Genomic DNA, 22,472 nt, shown 5'->3' with positions numbered 1-22,472 from the left:
AACGTAAGAGACTCATGGTTGATGTGTTGCCTCCCAGGTGCCATGGTCCGTGATGTCTTGAATCGTATCTTTGGGGTGCTGAAGGGAGAGCGTGACCAGCCCCAAGTCGTGGTCCACATGGGTACAAATGACATAAGTAGAAAGAGGGATAGGGATGTAAGGCAGGATTTCAGGGAGCTAGGGTTGAAGCTGAGAGTGAGAACAAACAGAGTTGTTATCTCTGAATTGTTACCCCGCGCCACGTGAGAGCAAGGCAAAGAACAGGGAGAGATGTCACTTGAACACGTGGCTGCAGGGATGGTGCAGGAGGTGGGGTTTCAGGATTATGGATAATTGGGACTCATTCTGGGGAAGGTGGGACCTCTACAAACAGGACGGTATTCACTTCAACCAGAGGGATACTACTATCCTGGATGGGAAACTTGCTAGTGCTATTCAGGTGGGTTTAAACTAGCTCATCAGGGGTGGAAACTTGTGTTCCAGTACACAGGTGGATGAGAGTAGGGAGGACATGGACAGGATTTCATGGTCACAGGAGTGTGCTGGCAGATAGCAAGCTGGTTTGAAGTGTGTCTACTTCAACACCAGGAGTATCCAGAATAAGGTAGGTGAGCTTGCAGCATGGATAGGTACCTGGGACTTCGATGTTGTGGCCATTACTAAGACATGGAAAGAGCAAAGTCAGGAATGGATGTTGCAGGTTCCAAGGTTTAGATCCTTCATTAAGATCAAGGAAAGTGGTAAAAGGGGGGAGGTGTGGCTTTGTTAGTCAAGGACAGTAAGGTGGCTGAAAGAGCTTTTGACGAGGATGTCTACTGGGGTGGTGTGGGCTGAGGTTAGAAACAGGAGAGGAGAGGTCACACTGCTGGGAGTTTTTTATGGCCTCCGCAAAGTCCAGGGATGCGGAAGTGAGGATTGGCAAATTGATTCTGGGCAGGAGTGATTGGAACAGGGTGGTCATAATGGGGGACTTTTTAACTTCCCCAACATTGACTGGAAATGTTATAACTCTAGTACGTTGGATGGATTAGTTTTTGTCCAATGTGTACAGGAGGGTTTCCTGACACAGTATGTCAAAGGGCCGACAAGAGGGGAGACCCCATTGGATCTGCTACTTGGTAATGAACCAGGCCAGATGTTTGATTTAGTGATAGGTGAGCACTTTGGAGAGAGTAACCATAATTCTGTTAAGTCTAGTTTAGCGATAGAAATGTAGAGGTACCTGCCACAAGGCAAGAGTTATAGATGGGAGAAAGACAATTATAATGCGATTAGGCAAGTCTTAGGAGGCACAGAATGAGGCAACAAAATGCAGGGGATGGGGACAATTGAAATGTGGAGCTGGTTTAAAGAACAGATATTATATGTCCCTGTCAGGCAAGGAGGAAGTGATAAGGTAAGGGAACCATGGTTTACTAAAGATATTGTATGTCTTGTTAAGCGGAAGAGGGAGGCTTATGTGATGTTGAGGTGAGATGGTTCAGATGAGGCGATGGAGAGTTACAGAGTAGCTGGGAGGATTTAAAGAGAGAGTTAAGAAGAGCAAGGAGGGAACATGAGCAGTCTTTAACAGGTAGAATAAAGATTAGATTAGATTAGATACTGACAGTGTGGAAACAGGTCCTTCAGCCCAACATGTCCACACCGACCCGCCGAAGCGCAACCCACCCAGATTTATTCCCCTACATTTACCTCAAACACTACGGGCAATTTAGCATGGCCAATTCACCTAAGCTGCACATTTTTGGACTGTGGGAGGAAACCCACGCAGACACGGGGAGAATGTGCAAACCCTAAAGCTTTCTATTGATATGTGAGGAATAGAAGGATGACTACGGTAGCAATAGGGCCTGTCAAAGACAGAAGTGGAAGTTGTATGTGGACCCTGTGGAGATCGGAGAGGTGAAAAACATATATTTCTCATCTGTTTTCACTCACGAAAAGGATAATATTGTAGAGGTGAAGACTGAGATATGGGCTATTAGATTTGAAAGGATTGAGCTTAGTAAGGAGGTGTCATCAATTCTAAAAGGTGTGAAAGTAGATAAATCTCCTGGGCCAGTTGGGATTTTTCCGAGAATTCTCTGGGAAGCTAGGAAGGAGACAGCTGAGCCTGTGGCCCTCATCCTAGAGTCATCATTGTCTACAGATTTAGTACCAGAGGACTGGAGGATTGCAAATGTTGTGCCATTGTTCAAGAAGGGCAGTAGAGATAATCCAGGTAATTATAGACCAGTGAGCCTTACTTCTGTTGTAGGAAAAGTTTTGGAAAGAATTATAAGAGATAGGATTTATAATCATCTAGCAAGCAACAATTTGATTGGAAATAGTCAATATGGATTCGTCAAGGGCAGGTCATGCCTCACAAACCTCATTGAGTTTTTGAGAAGGTGACCGAGCATGTGGATGAGGGTAGGGCAGTTGACGCGGTGTACATGGACTTCAGCAAAGCCTTTGATAAGGTTCCAATGGTAGGCTACTGGAGAAAATGCAGAGGCATGAGATTGAATGTGATTTAGCAGTTTGGATTAGAAACTAACTTTCTGAAAGAAGGCAACAGGTGATGGTTGATGGAAAATATTCAGTCTGGAGTCCGGTTACTAGTGGTGTGCCTCACGGATTTGTTTTAGGACCATTGCTGTGTGTCATTTTTATAAATGACTTGGGCACAGGATTAGTAAGTTTGCAGATGATACTAAAGTCGGTGGAGTGGTGGACATAATGGAAGAATGTTGCAGGTTGCAGGGGGACTTGGATAAACTGCAGAATTGGGCTGAAAGGTGGCAAATAGAGTTCAATGCAGATAAATGTGAAGTGATTCATTTTGGGAAGAATAACAGGAAGTCAGAATCCTGGGTCAATGGAAAGATCCTTGGTAGTGTGGATATGCAGAGGGATCTTGGTGTCCATGTACATAGATCCCTGAAAGTTGCTACCTAGGTTTTTATGCTGTTAAGAAGGCACACAGTGTGTTAGGTTTTATTGGTAGAGGCATTGCATTCTGGAATTGTGATGTCATGCTGCAACTGTACAGAACGCTAGTGTGGCCTCACTTGGAGTGAGGCCACACTCCTGAAGAAGGGCTTATGCCCGAAACGTCGATTCTCCTGTTCCCTGGATGCTGCCTGACCTGCTGCGCTTTTCCAGCAACACATTTTCAGCTCTGATCTCCAGCATCTGCAGACCTCACTTTCTCCTCACTTGGAGTATTGTGTGGTCGCCCCATTACAGGAAGGATGTGAAAGCATTGGAAAAGTTACAGAGGAGATTTACCAGGATGTTGCCTGGTCTGAAGCGACCGTCTTATGAGGAAAGGCTGAGGGACTTGGGTCTGTTCTCATTGGAGAGAAGAAGGCTAAGAGGCAATTTATTAGAGATATACAAGATGATCAGAGGATTAGATAGGGTGGACAGTGAGAGTCTGTTTCCTAGGATGATGACATCTGCTTGTACGAGGGGGCAAAGCCGCAAATTGAGGGGCGATAGATTTAAGACAGATGTCAGAGGCAGGTTCTTCACTCAGAGTGGTAAGGGCATGCCAATGTAATTAACTCAGCCACATTAGGGGCATTTAAACAGTCCTTGGATAAACATATGGATTTTGATGGGATAGTCGAGGATGTTGCACTTAGATTAGTTCACAAGTCGGCGCAACATCGAGGGCCGAAGGGCCTGTTCTGCGCTATATTGTTCTATGATCTATGTTCTAAATGTCATCTCGCATTTTTCAAAACTAATTGGTTTAGGTCAAGTCTGGTTATGCTTTCCTCCAAAGACAATGCCTTCATTCCAGGAGTCAATCAAATGGACTTCCTGAACTGTTTCCAAAGCAAGTAAATCACTCCTTAAAAAAAATCAAAACTGTACTCAGTACTGTAGATGCAGTCTCACCGATGCAGTGTTCAATGTAGTAAAACTTATCTTCTTTTACACCCCATACTTATTGTAATGTAACCTATTTCTTCCACTTAGCTTCCTATTTACTTTCAATATTGTACCTGCATGCTAACTTTTATAATCACCTACCACACCCAGATCCCTCTGTACCACAGCATTCTTCAGTCTCTCTCCATTTAAATATTCTACATTCTATCTTTCCTGAGGCAGCATTACACCCGAAACATTGACTTCTCCATCTCCTGATGCTGTCTGGCTTGCTGTCTTCCAGGTAAAAACAATGACTGCAGATGCTGGAAACCAGATTCTGGATTAGTGGTGCTGGAAGAGCACAGCAATTCAGGCAGCATCCGAGGACAGGCAAAATCGACGTTTCGGGCAAAAGCCCTTCCTTTATTCATGATGAAGGGCTTTTGCCCGAAACGTCGATTTTGCCTGTCCTCGGATGCTGCCTGAATTGCTGTGCTCTTCCAGCACCACTAATCCAGAAATTGCTGTCTTCCAGCCTCCAGCTTGTCGATCTTGGATTCCAGCATCTGCAGCTTTTTTTGTCTCTTCTTTCTTTCCCAACAAAGTGGGAAACCTCATATTTTTCTACAATGAACTCAATCTGTCCAATTACTAAATGTATCAAAATCCTTCTGCAGGCTTGTTGCATCCTCCTCATAACGTTCTTCTTCACTTTTGAATTGTCAGCAAATCTACCTTTACCACACTTGATCCTTTCATTCAAGTCATTGATATAGGTCACAAATAGGTAAGGTTCCAGTTCTGAGCACTATGGCACTCTGCAACTTAACTAAAAAAAACCTATCTATCCACTTTCTGTTTCCTAAAAGTTAGCTATTCTCTATCCATGTGAAGATATTACCATCAAAACCTTAAGCTTTTACCTTGTGTGGCATTTTACCAAATGTATTTTGGAAATTTAAACATGACACATCTACTGGTTCTTCTTTATCCTACTCATTAAAGAACTCACTAAATTTGTGAAACATAATTTTCCTTTCATAATACAATCAAACAGAATCAACATAATTTTATGATTTCCTACAATTTCCTTAATAATGGATTCCAGGATTTTCCAAAGACAGGTATTGGGCTTGATGTGCAGGTGGCGGTGTTGGCCTGGGGTGGGCAAAGTCAGAAGTCTCACATCACCAGGTTAGAGTCCAACAGGTTTATTTGAAATCACAAGCCTTCAAAGCACTGCCCCTTTGTCAAGTATTGGGCTAACTGGCCTTCACTTCCTGTCTCCCTCTTTTCTTGAACAGAAACTTCCTCTGTAACATCACCCGTCTCAGCTCATCTGCTGCTAAAACCCATTTTCTTGCTTTTTTTATCACAAGCCTTTAGTATACTAATGCAGTCCTGGCTGGCCTTGTATATTCCATTCTCTAGAAACTTAAATTCATCCAAAGCTCTTGATTTAAGCACACCAAATTTTAATTGATCAAACTTTAGTACCATGCCTCTCGATCCCCCCACACCGAGCTTTGAATTTCCATCCCTACACCTCACTTCATAGATATCATAAAATATCATAGAATCATACAATCCCTACAGAGTGGAAACATTCCTGAAGAAGGGCTCATGCCCGAAACGTCGATCCTCCTGCTCCTTGGATGCTGCTTGACCTGCTGCATTTTTCCAGCAACACATTTTTCAGAACAGGCCATCTGGCCCAACTATTCCACACCGACCCTCCGAAGAGTAACCCACCCAGACCCATTCTCCTATCCTATTACTCAACATTTCTCCTGACTAATGCACCTATCTACACATTTCTGAACTCTATGGGCAATTTAGCATGACCATTTCACTTAACCCACACATCCTTGAACTGTGGGAGGAAACCACAGCACTCGGAGGAAACTCTCACACACATACAGGGAGAACGTGCAAACTCCACACATATAGTCATGTGAGGTTGGAATCAAACCCGGGTCCCTCACGCTGTGAGGCCGCATGTGCTAATCACTGAGCCACTATGCTGCACTTTTCAGGCATTTAAAATTTTCCTCTGACCTCTCCTCTAACTTAATATCAATTTATGTATATGTCATTTTATTCTATAATGTCCTGTATAATGCTTTAGGATGTTACATTACAATAAAAACATCATATAAATAAATAAATTTAAGTTGCTGTTATCCAATGCATTGTATTTTGAGGGGGAGTCACTGTTGTTAGCAGAATGATAGTCAATTTACAGATAACAAGACTCCACAAAAATGCATGGAATGACATAATCTATTTGTTAGGCTTGGTTGGGCCAGAAGGGGTTTTGCCAGACCCCTTGTTGTCTGTGAAATACTTTTTACATCTGAACAAACCTGCCCTTATATTTGGATTACAGAATAAAACAATGCCTTGCTGCAAAACACAATTAATTATGCTGCTGCTTGACAACAAATAGCCTTTTTTTTAACTGAAGTCAACATGGCAACATGAACAAAGTATGAATCTGGAGGCTGTGGTCTCCTGATGAGTTTTAGTTGGGGAGGCAGAGATTTGGAGTGTGGCTGCACAGAACATTGATTGGGATACTTTTGGAATACTGTACTCTGTTGAATTCTGGCTTCCCTACTATAGGATAAATGTTGTGAAATGTGAAAGGGTACAAAAAAATGATCAAGGATGTTGCCAGAGTTGGAGGATTTGAGCTACAGGGAGAGGCTGAACAGGCTTTGGGGCAGTTTTCCATGAAGCGTCGGAGGCTGAGGGGTGACCTTATAGAGGTTTATAAAATCATGAGGGGTATGGATAGGATAAATAGACAAAGTATTTTCCCTGGGGTGGGGGAATCCAGAGCTACAAGGCATAGGTTTAGGGTGAGAGGGAAAAGATTTAAAAGGGATGTAAGGGGCAACTTTTTCACACAGAGGGTTGAGCTGCCAGAGGAAGTGGTGGAGGCTGGTACAATTGCAACATTTAAAAGGCAGCTGGATGTGTATTTGAATAGGAAGGGTTTGGAGGGATATGGGCCAAGTGCTGACAGGTAGGACTAGATTAAGTTGGAAAATCTGGTCGGCATGGACGGGTTGCACGGAAGGGTCTGTTTCTATGACTCTAAAACTCCGTCAAAACAGGATTTAACTGACAATAACGATCAGACATAAATAACATATAAAGTACACCCCTGAATTACCGACTCCAATTCGATATCTCCGGAAGACAAAAATGCAAATTAGACGAATCGGGCTCAAAAGTTTTAGCCAAATCTCGAATATTCCCGCCGCCGTACGTCATCAAACCGCGACACAATTACCCGAGCTCCAATAAACAAAGTGAATATGGTGCAAGCAAAAGCTGATAATGTTTGCTATTAATGTTAAATTAAATAGAGAGAAAAAAAATCCAATCCAGAAGTAAAAGATTGCAAAAAAACTTACAGTCGGAAGTTGGAGAAATTGGACCGTAAGGTACTTGCTTTCTTATTACTGTGTGCATTTGAATTGATATGAGCAGGGCAGTACATGTTATATGTTTGGTTTGATGTTTATTTAATTTGATACATTGTGTTGCTGCTGAGGGTTCGGAGGTTTGGAACGTTGTGCAGGCGGCGAGAACGTGGCTCCTTCCGGGTGTGGGCGCCGCTCGCTCGAGCTCGCCTCTCAATGCCCCCGAAAGTCAGCAGCTGCAGGAGTAGAACAGCTCGGCTGCACTCACTCAATGATACGTTACTTCTCTCGGCTTTAAACACGTAGTGGATAAGTAGCCACATCTTTATACACATTTGACTTCCTGGGGTTCGCATGTGTGTCCGCAAAATTAATATCCTACCCATTAGGATGGCAACTGCTCATACTCCACTTCCATGAGCCATCGTCTTACCATCAAGCACCCTGTTTAACTCTAGCCCTATTTTCCAACACTTCGTCCATTGCCTTGTATGCAATGGCGATTCATGTGATTATCTAAATACTGCTTAGATGTTGTCATCTTCCCAATTCTACCACTGTTTAATGCAGTGAGCTTTAATACACATCACCAAATCTTCCTTAGATGCTTTCTAAACCTCATGCCCTTACTTCAAATGCATGTCCCCTACTAAGAAGGTCAGTTGCCTCCTGTCTATCCTATTTATGCCGCTCAATCAGGTTCTCCTTCAGCCTTCTCTAAGGAAAACAATCCCAGCTTGACCACTTCCTCTTCTTACCTGAAATACCCCAGCCCACCCTTTTGAATTTCCTCTGCACTCTCTTCAGAGCAAATAAATCTCCCCATTCAATGTTTTCACTAATAAATACAAGCATCCAATGCACCTTCTCGACCACCTTATCTACTTGTCCTTTTGCCTTCGTGAATCTGTGGACATGCACACCAAGATCTTCTTGTACTTTCTCGGGTCCTACTATTTAACATGTAGTGTTTTGCCTTGTTAATATTTCAAAATACATCATCTCACACTTTTCAGCATTAAATTTCATTTGCCATTATTCTGCCCATCTGACCAGCCTGTTTATAACATCCTCTAATCCAGTTTTCCTCCTCACTATTTAGCACATCAATTGTGTCATCTACAGACTTAGTGAAAGCCTCTTAAATTCGTATCGAGACAATTAATAGACACAGCAAGAGGCCCAGCACTGAACCCTTTGGTATGCCACTGGACACAACCCTCCATTCACAAAAACAATCTTCCACCACCACACACTGCCTCCTGCCTCTAAGCCAATTTATGGATCCAATTTGACAATTCACCATTAGTTATTTCAAATTCTCAGAATTCTTTGTTTGAGACCTGATTGTGGCCTTTATTAGTTTTTCTCTTTGGCACTATTTATCTCTGTTCACATCAAATGGATTCAATTTTGACTGATAAAATTGTGGGATTTGGGGTGGGTGGGAAATGGTGACATACTTCCAGGTTGAATTATTGAGGACCGCTCCTTACTAAAATTAGAAAGCATCATCCAGTGATTAGTAACCAAATTGACATTTTTGTACTTATGTTGACAACCAACACAAAAGGTCTGTTTTTTCAATTGTGTTGATTTAAAGAGAAGTATTGGCCAGAAATTCAGAACAGAAGGAGGGCTTTGAAAAATATCATGGGATCACGTCTGACCATGTGAGGGAGAGTGGGTGGGGGGAGCAGGTCAAGCAGCTTTTAATGATACTTTCTATGTAATCTGCCTTTATGTATTGGTGTAGAATTCCATGCTCTCTTTTCTGGAGCAAAGGTTTTAACCCTCAACTTCTTGACGTGAAGGTGAGAGACCTCCCACTGGTTAAGGCTGAGATGATGTTACTGAACGTTGTTAAGCCAGCTTACCCAAACAAGTTAATGACAAAATGATTGCAGCTATTGATCAGAACATACACTGACAATCAAATCAGCTGTTCTTGCATGTGTACAAAATTATGGACACTTTCTTTTAAAAGAGAACAGCAACAAATGTTTTATCTTTATCAATTTGATTACAGGAGCACTCCTCCTTATAGCAGAGACAGTTAAAATTTGACAGATGTGTTCAAAGTCATGAATACCTTTGATAGTGCAACTAAGAGAAACTGTTATGAATGACAAAGCCTCTGTAACCAGACAGCACAGATTTCAAGTGAAAGACAAATGTACTAGAGGCAATATGAGGGAGCATTTTTATAAAGCTATTTGTGATCTCGAATGTACTGTAGATTAGGTACTTGCATTCAAAAGAAATTTAAGTAAATGTTTGAAAGGAAAAGTACAGTATTTACAGAACTGCTGGGAAAGAGTAGCAAGTGGCTGTGTGAAGTTTCCCGTGCAGGTCAAGTGAATTGGCCATGCTAAATTACCCGTAGTGTTAGGTAATGGGTAAATGTAGGGGATGGGTGGGTTGCGCTTCGGCGGGTCGGTGTGGACTTGTTGGGCCGAAGGGCCTGTTTCCACACTGTAATGTAATCTAATGTAATCTAATCTAAAAAAAAGTGAAATTGGTTAGCTCTACTGTAAGTGCTTTCTCCTAGCTCTACTGTAAGCTCAATGGGCTGAATAGCCACCTGTGCTATATCATAAGTATGTGCAGAAGTTATGAACTTGTAGTATTATTTACAGAACAGTAAAGTTTTATTCTTTTCCTACTATGATTTCCAACATATATCTGAAAATAAAATTTGACATGTATATCTTATTTTCTCCTTTGTTACCATGTGCTTGTCTCTCCATTATGTGTGACGTTTGATCTGTTTGCTGTTGAGTCACTGTTTGCAACTTGCCACATTTGGGCGGTTGGTGGAGAGAAGAAAGATGGGCCAAAAGATTCACAGAGGTCCCTCACAAAGAACACTCCTTGCAAACATTACTGAATACACAATGGAATTGTGAACCTCCAGTTACGAGATAGTGTAGCCATACCAGTAACCAGCTGTTTATTCAACAGAATATTTTCTTAGTTGGAGTGGCTAACTTGAATTGTTAATTTCTTTTGCATATTTTTAAAAATTAGAATGTATATGTTCCCACCTCCCCAAGGGTTCACCAATATCACTCTTTTGTATGTTTATATGTCAGTATGTTTGCTAGCCTCTTGGTATATTGTCCTTGTTCCAGATTCACAGGAACATACAGGGGAGAAAGTGAGGACTGGAGATCAGAGCTGAAAATGTGTTGCTGGAAAAGCGCAGCAGGTCAGGCAGCATCCAAGGAGCAGGAGGATCGATGTTTCGGGCATGAGCCCTTCTTCAGGAAGAAGGGCTCATGCCCGAAACGTCAATTCTCCTGCTCCTTGGATGCTGCCTAACCTGCTGAGCTTTTCCAGCAACACATTTTAAGAACATACAGGGGAAGTCACATACCAACGTTTTGCTCCCTACGTACAAAGTCAGTTAGTCCCATTAGCTTTAATTGAAAAGAAAATTGGATCAAGTCCAAAACAGAGGAACAGACGTAGGCCACTCTGTCCTCAAACCTATTCCACTGTTCAATTAGATCATGACTGGTCTGAAACATGTCCCATCTTCCTGCCTTATTCTGTAACCCTTAATACTATTACCTAATTAAAAAAAATCCTAGCCTGCTGGAGGAAAGAGTTCTATCTTTCTATTATTTTGTGTGAAGTACTTGATTATATCACTCCTGAATGTTCTACTCTACTCTAAATTTACTTGCTTTCTTCCAAACATTCTCATCAGATCTAATAGTTTCATTCTATTTACCCTACAAAATTTTTTCAATCATCTTAAACAGATCAGTTAGTTCAACATGTAATCAAATTTCAAGGGAGTAGATCTTCTAGCCCAGTTTCATTCTGGTGAATTTGCATTACAACCTCTTCAAGAACAATAAATACATGATTTCCCATGCACAAAGCTATGTTGACTATCCCTAATCAGTCCTTGCCTTTCCAAATGCATGTACATCCTGTTCCTCAGGATTCCCTCCAACAACTTGCTCACCACCGATGTCAGGCTCACCGGTGTATCGTTCCCTGGCTCATCCTTACCTTTCTTAAAGTAGCACCACGTTAGCCAACCTTCAATAATCCGGCACCTCACCTGTGACTATTGACGATACAAATATCTCAGCCAGTTGCCCAGCAATCACTTTCCCAGCTTCCCACAGAGTTCTAGGGTACACTTGATTAGGCCCTGGGATTTACTCACTTTTATGCGTTTCAAGACTTCCAGCACTTTGTAATATGGGCATTTTTCAAGATGTCACCATCTATTTCCCTACGTTCTCTATCTTCCATGTCCTTCTCCACAGTAAAAACTGATACAAAATACTCGTTTACTATCTCCCCCATCTCCTGCAGCACCACACAAAGGCCGCCTTGCTGATCTTTGAGGGGCCCTATTCTCTCCCTTTTCTCCTTAATGTATTTGTAAAATCCCTTTGAATTCTCCTTAGCCCTATTTGCCAAAGCTATCTCATGTCCCCTTTTTGCCCTCCTGATTTCCCTCTTAAGTATACACCTACTGCGTTTATACTCTTCTAAGGATTCATTCGATCTATCCTGTCTATACCTGACATAGGCTTCCTTCTTTTTCTTAACCAAACCCTCAATTTTTTGAGTCATCCAGCATTCCCTACACCTACCAGCCTTTCCTTCACCCTAACAGGAATATACTTTCTCTAGACTCTCGATATGTCATTTCTGAAGGCTTCCTATTTTCCAACCATCCCTTTACCTGCGAACATCTGCCCCCAATCAACTTTTGAAAGTTCTTGCCTAATACCATCAAAATTAGCCACCTTCCCATTTAGAACTTCAACTTTTAAATCTGATCTCTCCTTTTCCATCACCATTTTGAAACTAATAGAATTACGGTTGCTGGTCCCAAAGTGCTCCCCCACTGACACCTCAGTCACCTGCCCTGCCTTATTTCCCAAGAGTAGGTCAAGTTTTGCAGCTTCTTTAGTAGGCACATCCACGTACTAAATCAGAAAATTTTCTTGTACACACTTAACAAATTCCTCTCCATCTAAACCCTTAACACTATGGCAGTCCCAGTCAATGATTGGAAAGTTAAAATCCCCTACCATAACCACCCTATTATTCTTACAGATAATTGAGATCTCCTTACAAATTTGTTTCTCAATTTCCCGCTGACTATTAGAGGCTCTATAATACAATCCCAATAAGGTAATCATCCCTTTCTTATTTCTCAGTTCCACCCAAATAACTTCCCTGGATGTATTTCCAGGAATATTCTCCCTCAGTACAGCTGTAATGCTATTCCTTATCAAAAACGCCTCTCCTTCTTGCCTCCCTTTCTGTCCTTCCTGAGCATTTGTATCCTGGAACGTGAAGCTGCCAGTCCTGTCCATCGCTGAGCCACGTTTTTGTAATTGCTAAGATATCCCAGTCCCATGCCCTGAGTTCATCTGCCTTCCCTGTTCGACCTCTTGCATTGAAATAAATGTAGTTTAATTTATCAGTCCTACCTTGTTATCGGCTTTGTTCCTGCCTGCTTTGACTGTTTGACTCACTTCTTTTCTCAACTGTCTCATGAATTTTATTGAGGTTTTTGAAGAAATAGCAAGGAAGATTGATGAGGGCAGAGCTAGACATGATCTGTATTGGAGGTGTAGTGAACAGCGAAGAAGGTTACCTCAGATTACAACGGGATCTTGATCAGATGGGCCGTTGGGCTGTGGAGTGGCAGATGGAGTTTAATTTAGATAAATGCGAGGTGCTGCATTTTGCGAAAGCAAACTTTAGCGTCTCTATGACTCTAAACACTTTCTAATGTGTAGTGTTCAGAACTGAATACTGTACACCTGAGTTGGGTTAGCCGCTGATCTGTGTAACTGTGCTGCTGATTGGGTCCAACCAGCTCTGACACTGTAAGCACTTGCAATTTGCTCTTGCCAGCTTTGCACTATTGCTGATTACTAATTTATGTCCTTTTTTAAGTGATACAGTACTCTCAGTGCAGTTTTTTTGTATTATATTTCAAATGCTAAGCTGGTTTCCCTTATAACTTGGTATGTAGAAAGATCAGTTTATATGATGTTATGTTATAAAAACAAGAAAACCAGTCAGTCTTTGCTGAAGCATTGGTGATAGATAGTACTGTATTCCTATTGCACTGTAGTAAACTGAAACATTTCCTTAGTATTCTGGTTATTCTTAATGTATGCCTTCCTCTGTCTTGTTAGCATTTGTGTTTCATAGGCCTGTTTCCACACTGTAATCTAATCTAATCTAATCTAAAAAATCTAAACTGAAACATTTCCTTAGTATTCTGGTTATTCTTAATGTATGCCTTCCTCTGTCTTGTTAGCATTTGTGTTTCATAATTATTTATTGTAATAAGCTTGACACAAGTATTTTCTCTACTAATAGTTTGTTGTTTTGCAGTTCTGAACATGGGAGAGACAGAGAAAGCAAAGAGTGAGACAACACGGACTGAATCCAGTATTCAGACAAAGGAAACGGAGAAAAAGAAAAGGTCAAGGGTCAACAAAGTGCTTTCTGAGATTAAAAAACAGGTTGAGTTTTGGTTTGGTGATGTGAACCTCCACAAAGACCAATTCCTTCAGGAACTGATTCAGAAGTCCAGAGATGGATGTGAGTAATAACTATATACCCATGGTTTAAATACATAAATCTTTTAACTATCTGTGTACTGTCTAATGATTTTCTGACTCCGCAGATGTTGACATTTCCGTGCTGACAACATTCAACAAAATGAAAAAGCTAACGACAGATGTAAAATTAATAGCAAGGGCGTTAAAAGACTCAAATGTTATTGAGGTAAGTGTGAATCCCTTCATTTTATATTATGACTAAAGGCTAACTCCAACCTCATGTTGTCAGCACAAGCTCTGCAGTCACTTTGCTTTTATAGAAAACTTAAATTGCAACTTTTTGTAAAGACAGACAAAGATCTAGAGATGCATTTGAAGAGATTGCAAGTTGTGCCAGAAAGACAGAAATTGAAAGCATGGTTGAAAAGATACGATTTTGAGACAGGATGGGATGGGCTTTCAGGCTGGAGCAGCACACTTTTTAAAGTTGGTACATTAAAGTGCAGGGAGATAATTGTAAGTGAAGACAAATTGATGGGCAGCTTCAGTAAGGTAAGGGGAACATTGCTTAGACACTTTCGCTTTCTCCAAATGATGCATAACATTATTATATACATCCAGCTTGTACATTCATTTTCAAAAGCAGTCATCTGATGGTGAAAGACTTCCTCTCTGCTGTGCTATAGTGTTAACTTTCTGTATTGAAATAGTCTTTTTAATGAAGCATGAAGAAAGGAGCAAAAAGCCAATAGGCAAGGGCACTAGAATAGGGAAAAGCTCAAAAAGAAGAGAGTGCAGACAGGTTGCGAATTTAAGGCCATCAGTTTTGTGTATAAGCACATGGTGTGGTGAATTAGATGGTTATACTGGAGCCATTGATTGCCACCTGAAACTTGGCAATAAAAATTTTGATTCAAGGAAGTTGGGGATTGAGCAATTGTAATGAATAAACTATTCATTTAGAAGGGCATAAGCCCTTCCCGAAACGTCGATTCTCCTGTTCCTTGGATGCTGCCTGACCTGCTGCGCTTTTCCAGCAACACATTTTCAGCTCTGATCTCCAGCATCTGCAGCCCTCACTTTCTCTCAACATTGGACAAAGGTGAGATAGTCTCGGTTTTTTTATCCATGTGATTAGAATTAAGGAGCGGTTGTGTTAGATGTATAATAGATGCCAAAAATTGGCAAGAATGAGATGGAGAAACAAATTCTAAAAAGATTTTAGATCAAAATTTGTCATTGCTAATGTCGTGGTCTATATTGGGATAATCCTTACAAAGGAAGAAGTCGTAGAAATTCCTGAAGACTTCCTTTATGAAGCCCTAGGTCAGAAAAACATGAGGCATTGTTTGATATGGTTCTGGGAAGCAAAGTAGAGTTTTTAATTTTCATAAGAAGATTTGGGGAACTGTGACAAATTGAGAAGGAGTAATCAAATGTAAAAGTACTAAGCAAGATTTTAAGTTACATCTATTTTGTAGAGTAAAACTTGATTTTGCAGCATACTAAATTCTGTACTTTGCATCAATGTTGATCAGAAATGCTGCCAATGTCGCAGGAAATGAAGAGGTAACAACAATATTAGACCAGATAAAGAATTTTAAGAATGGCATAACAATTGTGAGAGTATTTTCCAAAGACAAACTTCTGGGTTCAACAATATATTTGTATTTAAGGTGCAAGTGCTAATGAAATCAACAGAATTAGATTAGAGGATTCAGTTAACAATGTGAGTCAGCACCATTATCAGCTGAGACGTTAGTTTACCTGGGATTGTAATCATTTGGGGTCTGGAGCTGAAGATCAGAGTCCAAGATTACTCTTGTGACTAAACTGTCCGGGCCTGCCCCCTTTATTATGCATTATAAACTGTTTACAAAGACATGTTCAGTGGTAGCTCAGTTTGATTATCAACTCCTCAAAATATTTTGCAACCGAAAAAAAATCAAAGAGCTTTTCTTTGTGCTTATGCCCTGTAGTCCTCTGGGACTATTGCAACTTTACTTCTACTTTGTAGCATTACAGTGAGCCATTTTAAAGTAGGACACCATTAAAATGTGTCCAAAGCCTTAGACAATGGGAAATATAAATATTTGACTACTGACTTTTTAAACACAAAGTCGCGCATTCAAGCACACATGGAATGATACAGCGGAGAAGGAAACAGTTGTACAAGTGTTGGCTACTGGGTAGATCTATGCAATTAATTTCTCTCTTGCTATACTCCTGTACATGTTTTCTCTTCAACTAAATTCCAAATTGTCTTGGAAATTACTCCTCATAAAACTCATTGCATTAAAAAAAGCTTTCTGCATTCATCCTCTCATTCAACTAGAGATCTTAAAAGTCCACATTTTATGGTTACTGAGCCCTCTCTTACTGGAAAATCTCTTTATTTGTCATATTACAATCATCTATGACTTTCATTTATAATAAAATCAGAGAAACTCAGCAGGACTGGCGTGGGAGCATTTGTGGAGAGAGAAACAGTGAACATTTCAAGTTTAATGACTTATTCAGAACAGTTTCTGTGGCACTTTATCCTGAATTCAAATGTCGACCACCCACAATATTTTGATTTTACTGTTAAAAATCACACAACACCAGTTATAGTCCAACAGGATTGTTTGGAAGGACGAGCTTTTGGAACACCGCATCAGTAGGTTGAAGAAACTGATGAAGCAGCGCTTTGAAAGCTAGTGCTTCCAAATAAACCTGGTTTTAGATTAGATTACATTACATTACAGCGTGGAAACAGGCCCTTCGCCCAACAAGTCCACACCGACCCGCCGAGGCGTAACCCACCCATACCCCTACATTTACCCCTTACCTAACACTACGGGCAATTTAGCATGGCCAATTCACCTGACCTGCACATCTTTGGACTGTGGGAGGAAACCGGAGCACCCGGAGGAAACCCACGCAGACACGGGGAGAACGTGCAAACTCCACACAGTCAGTCGCCTGAGGCAGGAATTGAACCCAGGTCTCTGGCGCTGTGAGGCAGCAGTGCTAACCACTGTGCCACCGTGCCGCCCACTGGTGTTGTGATTTTTAACTTTTTGTCCACCCCAGTCCAACACTGGCACCTCCAAATCTTGATTTTACAGCCTAGTTTATTAGCCCAATATTTTTTTCAAATGCCATGAAGTGTTGCCCAAGCTTATTGGTTCTAAAATTTTCTCCACAATGGTGAACAGACTTGCTTGTACTTATTCTTTCCCCTTTATGGAGATTCACATTTAAAACTTGCCGTCCCTTTTGTCTAGTACCCTCTGGTGCATTTCATCTGAGTCGACTACTCATAAGAACTAAAATTCAGGTGCAACATTCAACAAAGAGCAATAAAGCCACTCAAGGAGCAAGAAAGATGCAGCATAGCTTCGTAAATCAGCTTGTGACATTTAATGACATTGTGAATATAAATCATCTCGGGTATTACCATGCTTCCCTTTTTTTAATGCTTTTACATAACATGCTTTTTAACTGCCTTGCTTTAGCTGAACATAGAAGGAACAAAATTAAGGCGCCGTATGGCCTTGGGAGATCAGCCACAAGATGTTAATGACCGCACAGTTTATGTGGTGAGTATAAGTATCTGTATGAAGAGGCATTCATTCTAATGGGAGTGATGGGGATTGGAAGAATCAAAAGATTCACTTAGTTCATTTGGCCCATTTTGAGTCTGCACCCCCTCCCCCCTCCTATGCCCACAATCTCATATTTTCCATGGCTAATCTCATATTTTCCATGGCTTATCCACCCAGCCAATTTGCAACTGTGGGAGGAAGTGGGAGGAAATAGACAATGGGAAAATGTGCATAGGGTCCATGGCATTGTGAGGCAGCAAATGCTTAAATCTTCATAGTTACACTGCCAGTGCAGAAAATGATGAACAACAATTGTTCACCCTTTAAATCCACAATTATAAAGTGAATCAATTTTACTTACAGTTTCATTAATTTGCATTGTGATCACAACTGTGGGTGGGAATATAGCCCTTCTGAAATTAGGTTGATGTTATTGGCAAAATTGTAGACCCTTCTGCTCATGGGCAGGTATTAGTCCAGTTTCTTCTGATGCTGCGTTTCACCAGCTCATTTTTAAATCTCCGTCTCATGTTATTTTTAAAGGAGTTGCTACCCAGAAGTGTTTCACATGGTTGGATAGACAGAGTGTTCAGTAAATGTGGAAATGTGGTCTACATCAGCATCCCTCGCTACAGAACAACTGGTGACCCGAAAGGATTTGCCTTTGTGGAATTTGAAACTGTATCGGGAGCTCAAAAAGCTATTGAGGTGAAAGACTACTTTCATAGCATTATATTGCAACAACAAAGTTTTTATACATAATTTTGATGGGCGGTTCTTTGGGACAGGATGGTTCTACTTGTGTACCAATTCACCAAGTACCACACAAACTTACGCAGATATAACATGTGCATGTTATATCCTATTAACATGTCAAGTTGAACAATGCAGTTGCTTAAATTCAAAACACGACAATACATAACTGAGCAAATGTTTTATTTTGAAGTATGTACATTGTGAAATATATTTCTTGATTTTGTTTCTTCCAAGCTATTAAATAATCCTCCAGAAGATGCACCACGAAAGCCTGGAGTCTTTCCCAAAACAGTAAAAAACAAACCAGTTCCTGTGTTCAGCTCCACTGACAACACTGGTAGGTGATCGCAAGATTGAAGTTAGTTAACCAAGATTGAAGTTACTTAAATTACTTTTAAAATGTTCTTGCAACAGACAAAAAGTACAGATGAGATACAAAAGTGCAGATAAACGGTGGGCGGCACATTCTCCCCGTGTCTGCGTGGGTTTCCTCCGGGTGCTCCGGTTTCCTCCCACAGTCCAAAGATGTGCAGGTCTGGTGAATTGGCCATGCTAAATTGCCCGTACTGTTAGGTAAGGGGTAGATGTAGGGGTATGGGTGGTTACGCTTCGGCGGGTCGGTGTGGACTTGTTGGGCCGAAGGGCCTGTTTCCACACTGTAATGTAATCTAATCTAAATATAAAAAACCAAATTACTTTAAAAATGTTCTGGTTTTTAAAATCTGCAACAGATACAAACAAAAGTACAGATGAGAAAAAGAAAAAGAAAAAAAAGAAACCTCGAAAATCAGAAAACTGTAACCAGCCAGCTGCAGAGCCAATGGAACAGTCCCACACCAAAAATGTCGACAGCCTGGACAAAGGAAAAGGAAGCAGAGTGACATCCGACTGTTCAGAAACTGATGTTGCAGACCTCAGCAGAAATAAATCAAAAGGTGAATCACGGAGACGAGATAAAACCGAAGAGACCAGTCGGAGAAAGCGGAAACGAAGTAGTCCTGGAAAACTGGGGGAAGGATCCTCTGCAAAAATAAGAAAAATCAGTGACAGAGAAAAAGAGAAGACAGATAGTGAAAAAGACATTAAAGGTGTGGGAATTTTTAATTCATCCTGAAACTTGCTTTGTTAGAAAATCTTTTCCAAGGTCAATCTGAAATATTGGTTATAAACAACTTTAAAAGCATGTTCCATTTACCCGCACTGTTTTGCTTACGAATTATATTCCAATTTTTATTAAGATATTTCAACAGAGGATGAGCGTGGTTCTGGAGACAAGAAGGATGAGTCCCTATCAAAAAGCAAGAGAAAAAGGAAAAAGAAACACAAAGATAGGCACAAGGTGGAAGAAGAAGTTATTCCTCTGAGAGTACTATCCAAGTAAGTGAGAACATTGTAAATGTTTTATATTTCTATTTTGCCAATAAATCTGCCACTTCCAACAAATTCCAAGATACATCCTCTTTTCAAGTTTTAACTGGCCCTAAGTCTGCTGCAGATTTGTACATTTTAAAACACCAATATGAAGCACTTACTTTACAGCATTGACAGCAAGTTTTCCATGTTGGTGCTTCAAAACTACATATTCTCTAGTGTGTGTAATGTGAAGTAGAAATCCCAACAAGTGAGCACTTACTTCCAATGATAGCAAGTTCTCACGTGTTAGAGGCTCCACATCACAATTTTAAAAATCAGCAAGCGATGCTCATTGGAAGAGTTGCTTCTAATTGCTGCAGTGTGTGTTGAAGAAATCCCAACATAAAAGCACTTACTTAATTAACAGGAAGTGCATGTATGTTAGGAGTTCTTGGCCACCACAGTCTTCCATGTAACCACTGGAACATTAAATATACTGTAAACCAGTCAGAACAAAATTTTACAATTTTTTCATTAACTTGGTGGTGCTTCTGTGCAGTAGAAATCCCAACATGAGAGCACTTACTTGAACATAAAAGACAAGTACTCACATGTTAGAGGTTCCATAAAAGCAAGTGTTGCCCTAGATAATTTAGTATCTCGCAAGTTTTGCCTCTAGACAATTTAGTATCTCAACTACCTTGGACTACACTAGTGTCACCCCTAGTACCATCAATCTGAGCAATAGATGGAACTTTTGACTTCCAGCATTAAATCACTAATTAGTTTTTATGGGTAGTTGGATCCGTAGGCTGCAGTTGTGAGCAGAAATCCCAATATGATAAGCACTTATTTATAGAATACACAGCAAGTGCTTGCATATTAGGATCTCTGAAACAACAAGTCTGGAGGGCAGTGTACATTTTAAAATTCTGTTGTGACTTACAAGAGCCCAAATTTCACATTTTGAAAAAGGTGTTTGAAAAAGGTGCTTGCGTAGTAACTTGGGACTCACCTTCTGTATGTTAAAATCTGTAAACTAGAGATTCCAACATGTGAGTACTTACTAATGTAACCAACAGCAAGCTTCACTTGTTGGAGTAACTAGCAACAGCAACATTGTGAACAAAAAGAAAACAGGTTAATTCAGGTTTGCTGGGGTGAAATGGGCTCCGCACCCAATTCCAACAGCCCTAAACTCTTGATGCATTTTTAAGCTGCAGATAGGATTGTGAGCAGCCTTCATGATGGTACTGGACAGTATATCACCATTGCTGAAGTGCAATACCAGTGTTTAAAAAAACAGCATTGCACGATTGCAGTGGTGGTACACTGTAGCTGCTATCCACCTTGTGCATCAAGGAATACAACTGAAACTAGATTTCTTAATCCTCCCCAACTCCCCCCCAACACCAGACAGAAGGAATGAACTAGTTTCCCATATTAAAATGCAATAAGTCTTGTCAGAAAACAAGTTACACATCAGAAATCCCCATTTCCAATGAAATGTTTTTAAAAAATTGAGGAAAACTGAATCCACTGCCACTTCAACATGAAAGCACTTACTCAACTTTTAAATCACAGAAAGGCTTCAATGTTGACGTAACAGGGGACCCATTCAAAATTCTTCCACCATTGTGAATTAATGCTAGTTACAAAACCACAATCTAAAGCACATATACTTGCACTCAGATCATTCTTGCCTGTATGTTCCTGCTGTTCTTCTCTTGTCCAGTTTAAATGATTGTTAGAGTCTGCTGGTATTTATATTTCTCCCAGATAAAGTGATTTAAATGAGGTACCTTTTCTAAGCAGGCTGGTCATTTGAATTTCTTTTGTTTACGTGATGTATCTAAACTTGTTTACCTCAGTGGGTGGTTCTGGCATGTTAATAAGCTGTAATTAGCAACATTTGGTGTCATTACCAGAAGGTTGACTGTTCTTAATGCAGTATCTCCTTTTCTTTAATGGTATTAAGATAGTCTACACAATTGTATATTAACACACATTTTTTTTCTAGACAATGTGGCTCTGTTGGATGTTGTTCTGAACATTTGCAGTTAATTATTGAAAGAAGGGAGTTGTCTAACATTCATTTATAATCTTTTTCAAAGTGCAAATCTTAAACATTTCTGAGTAAAATATTTTGCATGTTTTAAAATAAATAACTTGAGATGAAACATCTTTGTGCTGTCCTAATAATTTGTGAAACAGAAACTTGATTGAATAGTTAACATTAGAAAATACACTAAAGTTAACTATGCATCATGATAGAAGATGTTGAATAAGATTGTAATTGTTGAGGTTTGTTACATTAAATAAATGTTAGTCCAGAGTATGCAGTGAGGGAAACTGATATCTGTAATTTGCATTAATTAATCCATATGATTCTTTATCCTCTGCAACTGATATATGAAATATAGTTTTATTAATCCTAATCATGAAAACACTGAACCTCACTAACCTACGCTACAATCCATACCCATGTAAGAGCACTTTTTAAATGTTTAATTCTATGAGGACAGCTATAAACTGATGGTGTCCCAGTATTTTACATTTTCTTATTTTTTCAACTTATCTATGAATTAGTAAGAATCTTCCATTGTTTCACTAAGTGGCTCTTATTATGCTAGAGACAGTAAAACTGCAGATAGCCTTTTCAGTTAACATGGTAGTCTGTTTGACTATGGAGGCATCACAACTGAGCTAAATTCTATTCTCCCATCATCAGGAGCAGGTAACATACATTCAAATGTGGAATTCAAGTAGTTTGTATCAAGTAACGCTAATAAAATTAAAAATATTCACACAATATGTTGATGATAAATACCAAAACCAAGGGGCATGCAATAATATTGATTAATCAAAGTGTAGTGCGTCACAGTTGTACAGTTAGTGGGCGGCATGGTGGC

The 22,472-nt window shown here is 40.3% G+C and overlaps 2 protein-coding genes across 5 annotated transcripts in view; one reads left to right on the top strand and one right to left on the bottom strand.

Moving 5' to 3' along the window:
* LOC122553550 (protein ZGRF1-like) overlaps positions 1 to 7,121 on the bottom strand; it is a 96,703-nt gene extending 89,582 nt beyond the window's left edge. For all 4 annotated transcript variants that reach the window (XM_043697519.1, XM_043697528.1, XM_043697538.1 and 1 more), the window contains exon 1: positions 7,049 to 7,121. The gene's annotated coding sequence lies outside the window, so the exon portion shown is untranslated. The remainder of the gene's footprint in view (positions 1 to 7,048) is intronic.
* Positions 7,122 to 7,170: 49 nt separating this feature from the next.
* Positions 7,171 to 22,472, top strand: part of larp7 (La ribonucleoprotein 7, transcriptional regulator) — a 38,681-nt gene continuing 23,379 nt past the window's right edge. Inside the window, exons 1-8 of the mRNA XM_043697556.1 lie at positions 7,171 to 7,322; positions 13,692 to 13,901; positions 13,987 to 14,087; positions 17,362 to 17,445; positions 17,995 to 18,159; positions 18,442 to 18,544; positions 18,939 to 19,295; positions 19,446 to 19,584. Of these exons, the coding sequence (XP_043553491.1) occupies positions 13,700 to 13,901; positions 13,987 to 14,087; positions 17,362 to 17,445; positions 17,995 to 18,159; positions 18,442 to 18,544; positions 18,939 to 19,295; positions 19,446 to 19,584 (1,151 nt within the window). The 5' untranslated portion in view covers positions 7,171 to 7,322; positions 13,692 to 13,699. The remainder of the gene's footprint in view (positions 7,323 to 13,691; positions 13,902 to 13,986; positions 14,088 to 17,361; positions 17,446 to 17,994; positions 18,160 to 18,441; positions 18,545 to 18,938; positions 19,296 to 19,445; positions 19,585 to 22,472) is intronic.

Source organism: Chiloscyllium plagiosum, chromosome 1 (assembly GCF_004010195.1).
Source record: "Chiloscyllium plagiosum isolate BGI_BamShark_2017 chromosome 1, ASM401019v2, whole genome shotgun sequence".
NCBI lineage: Eukaryota > Metazoa > Chordata > Chondrichthyes > Orectolobiformes > Hemiscylliidae > Chiloscyllium > Chiloscyllium plagiosum.
This window is presented reverse-complemented; position numbering and strand designations above follow the sequence as displayed.